The following is a 13,063-nucleotide window of genomic DNA, read 5'->3' as shown; positions in this document are numbered from 1 at the left end:
GTTCTGGTTCGGTCTAGGTGTATTTTTCCTCCTGCTTTGGCTCATCATGGTACTTTGCTTGGGAAAATTCATTGAAGGAAAATATATTACAATGGACACAGCAAGTCAGAACATCAACCTAGTCCTGAAACCACACAGATCATCCCACGTGAAGAAAAGAGAACTGTCAACAGTAAATGTCACAGCAATTCCAATACCTGGTGGGGTAGTATGGGAGAAAACAGACTATGAGATCTATGGTCCGGTCGAAATCCTGAAGTATCCTCATCAACTGAAGGTTTCCTTAAGTGACTTTGTAACGCCTAGTACATTCTCTGATGATTGGGATTTTAACAGTATTAATGACATGTCTGATTTAGTAATGTCAGCTAGATTCACAGATCATGATTATTTACAAGGTTCATCTAGTTATGAGCAGTTATTCTGTTACACACACTATGGTGATCACTACTTGCATAAATCTGCACAGCCTAGAAATGTTTTTATGTATAATCAATGGGAACATTGTTCTACACCACCTAAAAGCAGTTCTAAAGCATGTTTTGAGAAATTCAAACACTTTTCAGGGTTTAACACCAGTAATGCAGAAACGTTTTATTACAAACTGTTAGATAAAACAGGAATGAAAACAATGCTGACAAATTCTAAATTGATATATTCAGAAGCATTTTATGACAAAATGATGACATTTGGTTTTGATTATTGGAAAAATAACATTGAAATGAAAACAATTTGGGGTACAAAAGATTGGCAGGTGCAAGGCATAGAAGCACTATTTAGAACCTGCATGATACCAGAACAAATGTTTTTTTTAAATGACACAATACACCAAACATCCTGTCTTCGCCTAGCTAAGATCAAAGACCTTAAAACACCGTCTATACCGAAGCCAATACCAGAAAATACAACTGCAGATATTGAGTTAGACGTGTCACAAATTTTACATTTTAACAGATCACATCCTGATTGGAAAAAGTGGTTAATCTGGCCTACTGACACAAACAACTGTCAAGATAGATTCCTGAATAAAACACAGGGGTTAAAAATGACCAGACTAGACCCGAGATATTCCCAGAGACAACATCCAGGGATAATAACAACATACAGTGTAGGGAAACTCTGCCTTGAATGGCTAACATCATCCACACTGGCTGAAATTAAGCAACACTTGTCTTTACTAAAAGATGGTGCTGATTTGCGCGATTTCATTCTTGGACCACGCAAACAGCGTCAAAAGCGTTTCATAGCGACCAGTATCTATGCTGCTTACAACTAGGCTTGGAAAGTCAAACAAATTGAAACTGCTGAAAAAATACGAGAAATTGATCGTATTCATTTGGAGAAATCACTTTCTGTGGTAGACAATGGGTTAATGACTCTGTCTTCCAGAATATATTCGTTGGACAATATTGTATCATCTGCCTTTGATGTGATAGACAGAGACTTGCTGATGTTACAACATGGCCAGTCGCAATTACGTTCTATTATAGAATTAGGCTGGACGCTGCAAAATCTTCGTTCAGGCTATGTGCCTTGGCGTTTAATCAACACAACGTCATTATTTTCAATTTTTAACCTTACTGATAAACAGATCAGTTTGGCACAGAAAGGAGCAGACTATACAATCCTGAGCATCGAAAAACTTGAGAGATTACCATTGACAATGTCAGAGAGTCCTATCATTGAATGGATAATACACGGAATTATCACTATTCCGATAACAACTTTCCGATTTAAAAAGTGCCTTGAGTACATACCTGCTGGCCAGTATGAACAATTGGGTAAAGGATATGTAAAATCAGAATGGAAATTACCATACACACATTCTTGCTATAGTGACAGCGACAAAAATGTATTTCTTAGTGGTGAAAATTGTAAACATTCACTAAGCGGTATACTTTTGTGTCAGGGTATTAATTTACACGGAGCATGTGATGGAAATTCAAACAACCTTTCATGCCACCAGCTAGTCACACCTGCAACTCAGATAGAGCCCTTCTTTATGCAACTCGCAAACGGGAGTTACATTCTTAGAACGGATCACAGATGTTGTGGCCTCGTGCCAGGGAAAAGTTATCTAGTAAGAGTAACATCCATGGTCAAATGCTGTATGCAAGCATTGTTCCCGAGTGGGCCTGCAGACACAGTGACTCCCATCTGGCCTCGTCTGAATCTCTATTCTATACGAATTGATACATTAAGCAAAATGAAATCTGTACTTTTACAGACAACAGTGCCTATAACGTCATCAAAAGAGACGTATGATCTTCTAGTTGCAAGGACAGCTACTGAAGTTCATGACCTTTTATCAACAAATTGCCCCGTGCATTTCGTAGAAATGTTGAGCCAACTCCTTAACATGTCTAGTGCAACAAGCATCCCAGGCATATTTAAGACAGTCTTTACGGGACTGCTAACACCTTTTCAGGCAATTTTAGGAATCATTCCTAATTTTGTACACTCTGTTTTTGGCGGCATACCATTGTTATGGCAAGCCTCGGCTCAGACATAGCTCCCATGGGAATGGAAGAGACAATCCTAGCAATGCGCTACCGGGACAGGATAACTAACGTCCTTGGATTGGCCAGGCTGAGAGATCTAAACATGACCTGGTTCCTTTCATTCAGACCTATATGGCAGAACTGTATCTTACCGGTACTAAGATGTATGCTTTGCGGCGATGAATGCGTGTTGGACATCTGTCTTTCACTTCCATCAACAGTACCAATGGACGTCGATACTTTGCTCAGTCCAATAACGGCTCACGCATTGTGTTGTCCCCAGCGGCTACCAATCCTGATGACGGCATTCGTTGAGACTCCTGTACTACGACTAGGTGGTAACAGTGGAGCGAGTGACAAAAGCAACATCATACAGGTACGACCATCTGTGAGCATTGCTGCTCCCGACTATGATGACAGCAATCATTCTCACACCTGCCAAGTTACAGCACTATCTAATTTGGTTGAACTGTCACCTGAATTTGTAGACCAATTCTTTGAGAGCCTGTCTGATACGATGTTCTCACCCGTACAGAAACAATAACTTTGGAGAAGCTTTCCGACACACAGCGTTCCCATGAACTCTGAATTCGGCCTTCAGTTTTGATCAACAAAAACTGTTAAAAGCGTTGGAACTCTATTTCCCCGGTCAAGCAATAATTCTTTTGAATTGGACATTTTTTTTTAATATTGACCCTTTTTGGCACGAAAAATTCTTTGCTTAACGTAAAAACTATTCTTAGAGAACAGAAGCTTCACACTTCTATTTCTAATCACATCTAGAGACATAACAACAATACATCAGCCTCTAGCACATGGTATTACAATGCATTTTTATGTGATGATTTATCTCGCCCTTCTTCTGTCAGAGATACTTCATGTGTAATTCTTTTTGCATAATCGTTCATTGATTTCATATGCAATAATTTTTGAATGATTTCTATGCTTCAAAAACGTACAGTACCTAAATTTTACGTATTACAATATACGCCTATTTCGAATGCATTTACGTATTTTGGGGTGGGCAATGTTACACTTGCATCTAATTGCTCTAGTTTTAGTAATTTGATGGACATGAAAACGTGGAGTGGGTGTTGCGTGTTTATCTAGGTTCCTGATCGATACTGCGACCTTATGCCCCTATTCGGCTATAAATCCATTTATTCCCTATATTGGCATAACCGTTCAAGTGCGATTTTCAGAAAAGTCCTCTCTGGCCTCACACGAACAGAGCCACATTCCAGCATAGTTCTCTGCGACTTCCTTTGTGACCAATTAGTGCAATGACAGAGCAGAAGTCACTATCTGATATTCCTAGATTAACACTCCGAGTTCTTCAACAAGATAAAAACTCAGCAAACCTGGAAATCCCCGCTTGCTGTGTTTTGATTAGTAATGGAATTCTAATGAGCAACTGATAACTATCACTTCCTAGTGACATCTTTAATTGACGTCTTATGTCCAGCAAACTTGCGTCAAACCCGGCACCTGTCAGGTATAAATATTACCAACGTTGCCTTAAGCAATGAGAGCTGTGAGCTGTAAGCTGCCGTGCACCCTGTTGTGCATCCCATTGCTGCTGCAGGCAGTACGCTGCTGCTGTTGTCCCTTGGTGGTGAAGCTACTGATACCATTATCGCTGCTAAAGCGCGAGCGATGGTGCAGTACGCTTAGGACCTGAACAGCCGTCCCTCTGCGAAGAAGCCCAGCAGATTCCAGCTGCCGCGGACGCTGTCCCCCGCCTCCTCCTCCCGACGCGCTGAAGAAGAGCCGCTGCCTTTCTCCTGCAGAGAAATCCAGCTCCAGCGTTTCCGGTCTGCCCTCGCGGGTGACTGGGATATTGAGTGCCCCCTGAAGGAAATACCAGACTTCCATCATTCTATTCAGAGGTATGGTGTTGACTAAACCCTTAGATGAGAATTCTTGAAGCAAACCTTGGCAAAACCAACTTAACTTAAAGCTACTTACTTACTCCCCTTCCACGTGTTAGGCTTAGGTCAGGCACACTGGGGTAGGCGTAGTTAGAAGCACCAGTTGAGTATTTTAGCCTAATGTATATATGACTGTATATATGTTTTATTACTTTTAAACCATTGTATGGCTAAGAAACCATATCAATGCTTTTACAGTTCTATTTCGCAATCCTTATCTTACTGTACGTACTTTTTATAATAACAAGTCTTGCAATTGTGGCAATACATTTCTCTTGTACGAGAAGAAAGACTGTTCAATAAATGTTAACCCTTTATTGACAAACGCCCGTCTCTCTATTCTCTACATCTCGTGAAAGTAAACTGCACTAAACTGACTGAGTGAAATACATGTCTATTGTTTCACACGACCCTAGAGATTGACTCTTGATCTGAGGAGCAAAGTTGTCATGTTGCACGGTTGTTGGAAAACTGAATCCCTTCTTGTCTGTGCCAGGGAAGCTGATCACTTCCCATGCAGAGAAGAAAGTTTCCAGTGACCTCTGAGCTAGTTGGTAACACACCCAATTAAGTTTAGCATAGTCAGTGGAGGCCTGGAATATCCGCAGTTCCACGTCGATACTACTGTTTATGTTATTCCAATGCGCAGGGCCTAGTGGGAAACTAGGAACTACACTACAGCTCAGAGAGGTGACAAATCCTCGCCACTCCTCGTCGTTCGGCAAGCTCTGCCATTGTGCGGACGCCGGGTGTATCCTCAGGATTGTCCGAAGCCATACGGCAGATTTAAGGTAGGGAAATGCATTAGAATGGTTTCCTTGTACAGCGGTTGAAACCAGCACGAAGGCGTTTGTTGATAGAGGGTGTCTGAGATCTTGTATTGTAGAGCCAGCATTATCTGAGCCCTTAGACAAGTTGGTTGCATCGCTATCAAAACAAATTGCCTCACCTGCAGCACCACTGAGTGCTCGGAGGTTAGTACATGGGAATTCTTTTACATTTACCAAATGGCACAATTCGTAACGCGGAAAGCAGATATAAAACACTGGCTATGCATTTATATTAACAGGCAATTTTGAACCCAAGTTGCAGTCCGAGATACGATAGCGAGACTGTGTTCTACATTCACACCCCATCCAGTCATTATCGGGGTAAGTCTGGATCGCTGGGCCTCATGATAGGACCTTAACCTTCAGTTGTAAATAACGTAAGATACTAATGCGTCCAATTGCTTTCTTTACCACAACTAGGTCCCGGCTGGGATCTCTGTAAGTTGCTTTTATTCACCTCCCTCACGGTGTCACTATACGTAAATCACAGTAGAATTGAGAAGGTAGTGTATAAACCGTCCTACCTGGACTGCTATACTACAAACATTCCTTTTACTTTGTGTAGGTCCACCTGCCTAACATAGATATATTTTCTGATATCATTTTTTAGGTGCCCCACATTCACTAAGTCCTGAAGAGACCTTCTACCCTCATAAGGTCGAAACGTCGTCGACAACTTTTAAAAGAAGCGGACCGTTCTTGAAAATAAGTTGCCGCTATTGGGCAACTTTTTGCATTTATTTGTAAATTAATATACAGGTCGCTTCTTCCCTTTGCAAAAAACAAATCCATGTTAGGAACCTCCTGTCACTTTTTTCATTATGATTTGTTGGAATATGTTTAGTTTTTTTTGTGAGAATCTATTCACTTGGGACACGATCACACTGTTTTGAAATTGTATAAATGTATATAAATGTATGAATTGTTTACATGTGTATTTAATTTTTGCTGGTATTTAATATATTCTTCCTGTGCATATACCACTTACTTGCCTTTCGTCTTTTTTATATCACCCAGATTGCCATTGTGCATTTCTACTATTATAACTTGTTAAGTATTTACCCACAGGAGCCATTGTTTTTGTTTGAATACTTTACCCAGGCTCCCAGTGAGTAGGGTTCCCCTGTCAATAGTACAAGCTGGTTGATAGAAAGCCAGGAAATCTAGTGTCTCAAATTCTCTTGTGAAGTGAAGTACATGGCATATGCAGCAGTGCATTCTCATGCTGAGTTATTGTTTAGTAAAGAGCCCATAGTCCACCACAGTGCTACTAAGCGGAAGAAGAGATTAATTGTGCTCATAGTCCATTATAAATGCACGAAACATTGGGGTGCGTCTCTTGATCGAATTAATTCACCAAGCCTTTTGAATCCCTGCAGATGCACGGGGCTACTTAGTGTTGTAATGTCCTAGCTAAAATTCAATATTGTTTACATTCCTCAGCGGTACAGAAAGCACGTCTGCAGCACTTGGTTCCTACACTTGGATGATGTTCATTACTGTGTTCTACATTACATTGCTATTAAAGGACAAAGAAATAATATCAGATAAAAAACGATAGATTTATGGTGTGCCTACCCGGTTATATATGTAAGAACATGCCACTGGGATACAGTCGGAGACAGCGGAACAGGAAAGCTAGACCTTTCCTGGAGGAAGTGTTGTTTGTAAATACTGCAGAATCCATTGTAAGAAGGAGCCGAGCCTGCAGAAATACGAGCACTGCTGAAAGACTACAGGGCCGCCAACATTCATTGGCGTGGTCTCCACGCGCCTCCAGGTGCCATGCAATGCATTTAAAGTATCATTGGCTGCTTCAAGCATCATCAGGAAGTGCATCAAATGTTGAAGAACCATCCCGCAGCCGCTCTATGTTTAAAAAAATGTTGGTTTGGTGTTTTATTATTCTGACGTGTGTTAAACAAGCAACACTGTGATATAGTTTCATCTTTTAAGCACTGTTCTTTGAGCGCTCTTTGGTAAATGTTCATTTAATGTGTACTGAGGCATCACTTTGTATTTTCTATACCAGGATGAAAGTATGAAAACCCTTGCTGGAATGGTAATGAGTGAAAAACCCGCCTCCATGCCACCGCCACAGGCTCAGGTATCTGCCACGAATTATTTTTGCTTTGTGTGTTTGTACCTCGTATTTTACAGGGACTATGATGAGGTCTCGTGTTCAATTAGTGGCCTGGTAAGGGACTGAGGCACATCTATTTATAAAGGTTTAAGTGGAAAGATGTCCCCAGTCTATGGAGGGTTGGCGCCTGCACTTTACTTTATAGCATGCAAGGGTATTTTAAGGACATTTCTGCTTGGCATTTCCGCTCTGTAAAATCCTACTTATTGAAAAAAATATTGTTGCCAACATCCCAGGTTTTTAAATGTTACAAAAGCTAAATATCTATATAAACATCCATTGTTTATGTTGGCTTTGCAAACAGAACAGTGCTTTTCGGTGGTACAGTTTCCTTTGAGGGTTATAGTTAATACTAATGACATCAATTTAGCGCCATTAACTTCCTAATGAACTCTGATATGTTTAGGTTCAGATAAGTCCACTTTGTTCTGTTCATTTAAAAAAAAAAAATTGATGATGTTGGGAGTGGGCATTTACTTGTGTCGAGTGGGATAAAACTGACCATCTTTTAGAGTTCGCGCTTGGGGACATCATCCCTTCCTGATAGGGCTACTTCCCCTTGTAATCAAGTAACACAAACCTACCTTTGAAGCTGATTGTTAGTCTCCTTCTTAGTATGAAATGATGAAAGAAGGAGAAGTTCCATTTCTATAAATTGTTCTGGAGTTAGGGCAAATGTAACTTTTTTTGTTATTGAGCCAGGCATTTTGTTCTATTTTCTTCTAAAAAAAAAAGGGAGCTGTCCTCCTGGCATGCATGCATCGGTATGTGGGAATTCCTCCTTCAATCCTCTCACCTATTTGTGTCCATACATATGGCAGGTGAGTGGATGCTGCAGGATTACCTAAATTGCAAAATCCGTTTCATGCTCCACTTTCCAGAGGCATGATCATCCACAATTTTATCTGAATTATTGATCAAAAGTTCTAGCAATATTGGCTTTCAGCAATATATTCTTTCAACAATATCCTCATGGAGCTACTTAATGCAGGTGTTTGAGGCACACCCTATCTCTTGCCATTTGTTTGGCTCTACAACGTCATGGGGTCTGTTCCTCTTCATATTCAACACCTTTGTACATTTCTTTGTATGTAAAGCAATTATGTTGGGTCCGATGTAGACTAGGGATTTTCTCTTATTAGCCTCAAGTTTAACTAGTTCAAGTAGGGAACAAACTCTCTCTTGAATCTGCTTTCTTGAATATCCTTGTTCTACAGTAGTTTTTACCCTTCCGTTGTTGTCTCCTGGATACCTATGTTCAATAAGTTGGGACCAGAAAAGTTATTTTAGCCAGTGCTTACAAGTATGGACTTAGCTTCACAAAATGTCTTCTCTCCATTTATGGTGATGTAGAAACTTCAGGGTGTTAGTGCTTTTGGTGCATTGCAGGGATACTGCATGCTTTCTTTAGTCTCACTTTATAATAAGAAAGGTTCATGTCTTGGCATTGCTACTAAGTGGCAGAAGTATTGTGAAGATCTGCTAATGTTGTGTAGTTCCTAGGAGTCCCAGGACCAGCACGTTTTAGATGACCTAAACGGAGGGCTTGGTGTCCCGACCGCTTCCGCACACCCCCACAGGATATGTCAGCTAACTCTACAGTGCCACTACCACCCCCTGTATCTCACAGTGATGTAGGTAGTCTGCAGCAACCACTGAACATGACAACCCTGATTCCTCAGGGATCGTGGAAAACAGTACAGTACTTCTCGCTCAGTCACGCGTGCTCACTTACTCTCAGAAAATACACAGTATGGCGATTAGTACGTTTCAGTAAGTATTTATTGGTCCAGCGTCAACCTTGTGTAAAACCTATTTGCTTTTACAATCAGGAGACAGAAGCATACAAAAGAGATTGCTAGTACCAATGTAGTAAATAGTAGAAACATTTCGACCCTGGTGCTAATAAGAACAACATAAGCAGTTCAGATAAAAACAGTAGCACTTGCATATATCCCAAAATGTGCGCCCTAAGTAATTTGCCTAAATGTACCTAGCCTAGATATGTATGTGTAGCATGTTTGTGTATGTAGCCAAGAAACCCCTAGGGAAGTACCAGCCCCCTCACCTGGTGGTTGAGAATGAAGGACCCATCTCTGCTTCGAGGATGACACCCTGCAAAGGATGTCAGACCGCTGTGTGCCGAAGATTCAGCATGCAGGACCATGGGTCAGCTTGAAAGGAATTCTCCTCTAGTTTGCAGGGGGGAATAAGGGTCTTATATACTAGAGTGGTCTCTCCAGGGTTTCTTATTGAATCAATATATTTTGAAAACAGTCACAACTGTTTTGAAAACAATCATACATTTTTTCAAAACAAATGCGATCATGCACTGGTGGCTATTGGCCAAGGATGAAATAAATGGTGAACCTGCAACAGAATAATTATACCGTGCCTGAGGACATGTTTATATACTTCAGGTACAGGGATTATGATCAAATACAGAGAGCCTGGGGTAAGCTACTAGGTAAAAGGTCACCTGTTCATAACCGATATTGTTGTGTGGAAGAGACAAATGTATTTAAAAAGGGGTATACATGACGGGACTAGCCTAAAGAACATGACTAAGAGCCTTATCAACTAAGAGTACCAGTGTTACAATAGATGGGTGACTTCTGATACTTAACTAAAGTGTGGGTGTTTAATATTTAGCGAAGGGAAACGAACCATGTATGAACAGTAGTAGGTTCTGTCTTGCTCATGTAATCCTATACTTCCAGTTTCCGGATTCTATGCTCTGGGTGCAGAATCTTACAAAATGTCTTCTATTGTCACAAGCTTCTCAGTAACTTGTATTTTATTCTTTTAAGGAAACAATTTTCTTATCAGGTAATTTATTCCCACGTCACAAATGCTAATTTGGTCTCTTGAAGGTCTGATTGCCTTGCATATGTCATCCCGAGGTTAGAGCTGTGCGAGCACCATGGGGTAGGAAAGAACAGATGGTAGCAGGGTGATTTATAGACGCCTCTGTCATTCTAGAAAGTCATGTGGCTCATATAATAGATCTTGCTAGTGCTTAGCTCCCAGATCATTTTTGTGTGTTTCTCTTATTTCCACCCCTTGTAAAGAACAGTCCTGGGATAGTGTATGCTGTACAAATGTAGTTAAAAGTAAACAAAAGATTTAAATGTCTGTTTATGCCGATGACATCCTTCTATACTGCTCCAATCCCTCTACTTCTCTTCCAGCCTTTCTTTCTCAAGTTGACACTTTTTCTCAATTATCCGGTTATCGGCTTAATTCGGATAAATGTGAGGTTCTTCCATTAAATGTTCTTTGTCTTAAGCAAGATTTTACTTCCACTGGCTTCTCTTGGAAAACCTCTCAAATAAAATACTTAGGTTTATGGTTCTCTCCTACTACCCCTGAAGCCTTAAAATAAAACTTGGTATTCTTACTAAAATTCTATCTGCTTCTTTTGACAGATCGGTACAAAAGGGGGTGGTGATGGACGGAGCATCTGAAACACTCACACCCAGTCAACTGATATGGGTTTAATCCATCACCGTTCTTTAGCCCACTCTGCCACCCCAGTTCAGACATGGCCATATGCAAATCAGTCTGGCCCTGTGCCTCATGGGAACAGTCCAGCCCGAACTGCCAAGACATGCCTTCCCTAGACCGGAATCAAGCTTCCTAGGACCGGTTTCTGGCATTTCAGCCGTCTTCAGCCAGGCTTGCTTGAATCCAGTGGCAAAGTGAGGAAGGGACTCACGTCTGAGCATACCCTGCACACTTATGGCGAACAAAGCGGTACAAAAGGGGGTGGTGATGGACGGAGCATCTGAATCAATCAAACACTCACACCCAGTCAAAAGATCTGGGTTTAAACCATCACCGTTCTTTAGCCCACTCTGCCACCCCAGTTCAGACATGGCCATATGCAAATCAGTCTGGCCCTGTGCCTCATGGGAATAGTCCAGCCCGAACTGCCAAGACATGCCTTCCCTAGACCGGAATCAAGCTTCCTAGGACCGGTTTCTGGCATTCCAGCCGTCTTCAGCTAGGCTTGTTTGAATAGGAGGAAAAATCAAGAAATCCATTACAGTAGTTCTAATGGAGCTATTTAACTTGCTGACAGTTCATATTATTTTATGGCTCTATTGTTTAGTTTTTTCTTTTATTTTCTTTTTCAAGTTTAAAATGTATTGAAAGAAAATATGTTTGCATACATAGGGAGTATCATCATATAGGAGAAATCACAATATATGAATATTATAAATGTAAATTAGAACAAAACGAAAATCTATTAGTAATAAAAAGAGAGGGATTAGGAGGAATGTGTGTGTGGGGGTGGGGGGTCCCATGGACCACTGCCTGTTCTTAAAAATCTTTTTAAATGCACCCAGTTTTCTTTTAAGAAAAACTGTCAGCATTTAAAAAATGCTTTATTAAAAAAGCAATCACAGGCATGGTTATCTGCTGTCCTCAGCAGGCCTCCATTGCTGTAACTCCTAATGAGTCGCATATTGCGACCTACATCATTAATATTCATGAGGTAGGTTAATTTGCTACCCACTAGGAATCACACATTTAAGAAATAAACTTTTCAAACATTTAGGACATTGCTATTTGGGAATAGTTATTCTAAAGGTACGTACATCTGGCCCTTGGTGTTTGATAATAGAACAGCCATCTGGTCAAGGTGTGTTCCAAGTTTATTCCTTTCTAGACATGCTTAGTATGCAGCAGAAAAGACGTGCTGAAATGTTGTGAACTTTAACTATGAAAGAACACTAATTTCTCATGTGCTCTCTTAATTTCTTGTTTTCAGCCACTGAGTAGAAAGCGGCCACATGAGGGAAGAGATGAAGCCAGCACTTCCAAACGTCCAGATCTGTCGAGCTGATGCTAGTAATGGTTTGGAAAAGCTTGATGTACATATTTTTTGTCCATGTGGTTGATCCACTGGCGTCCAAGAAGAGTGTTTTAAGAGACTGCTGTTTTAGTCATGATATGCTATCACACAAATAAAGTACTTATACTGTGTGTCAGACTTTTATTATTTAAAATGAAAATGACTTGTTCTCTAATCTGAGAAGTTATTCAGTTTTAGTGATTATTAATTTCTATACATTTTTGTTTGGGTATATTGATGACCATAAAAGTAAACCTGAACCTATAAATAAACATAGGTACTTCTGTTAAAAAAATATTATCTGAAAGACACGTTCGTGATCGATTCCCTACCTTAGAATATCCCCAGGCGTCAGACTGGATTCAGCAGTACCCCTGTGCGTCGGAAGGTGGCGTTGTGCGGCTCCGTGTCCGTCGCTGGTTTTGTAGACGCCAAGATGACGTCACGGAGACTACGTAGGCACCACCGATGCGCGTTTACGTCAGTTTTTATCTTTTTCGGCGACCGCAATCGCAGATCCGGTTAGAGCATGTACCTAGTCCCTTTTTGAGACTTTTGTCTCCACTTTTTTAAGTCTTTGACTCCTGGTGACACGTAGGGATACCTGGGTTTAAGTCCTGTGGGGCCTGTTGCCGAACGATGTCGGTGGCTGATCCCCATGGCGTCTGTCTCTACTGTCTGGAGCACGATCATGACTCCTGGTCATGTTCTGACTGTCTGGCTTTGGCTCCGAAGGCCTTGTGGGAGCGGTTCCGAAAGTTGCTGGAGGCCCGGCAGTCATGCCGCGCCGTTCGAGG

At 41.1% G+C, this 13,063-nt stretch overlaps 1 protein-coding gene across 10 annotated transcripts in view; it reads left to right on the top strand.

Moving 5' to 3' along the window:
- Positions 1-12,397, top strand: part of CHEK2 (checkpoint kinase 2) — a 322,684-nt gene extending 310,287 nt beyond the window's left edge. For all 10 annotated transcript variants that reach the window (XM_086943157.1, XM_086943155.1, XM_086943159.1 and 7 more), the window contains 2 exons: positions 7,295-7,369; positions 12,183-12,397. In XM_086943157.1, coding sequence (XP_086799283.1) covers positions 7,295-7,369; positions 12,183-12,257 — 150 coding nt within the window. In that variant the 3' untranslated portion in view covers positions 12,258-12,397. The remainder of the gene's footprint in view (positions 1-7,294; positions 7,370-12,182) is intronic.
- Positions 12,398-13,063: the final 666 nt, after the last annotated feature.

The sequence above is a fragment of the Lissotriton vulgaris genome, chromosome 11, assembly GCF_964263255.1.
Source record: "Lissotriton vulgaris chromosome 11, aLisVul1.2, whole genome shotgun sequence".
Classification (NCBI taxonomy): Eukaryota; Metazoa; Chordata; class Amphibia; order Caudata; family Salamandridae; genus Lissotriton; species Lissotriton vulgaris.
The sequence above is the reverse complement of the archived record's forward strand: the minus strand, read 5'-3'. Positions and strand labels throughout refer to the sequence as shown.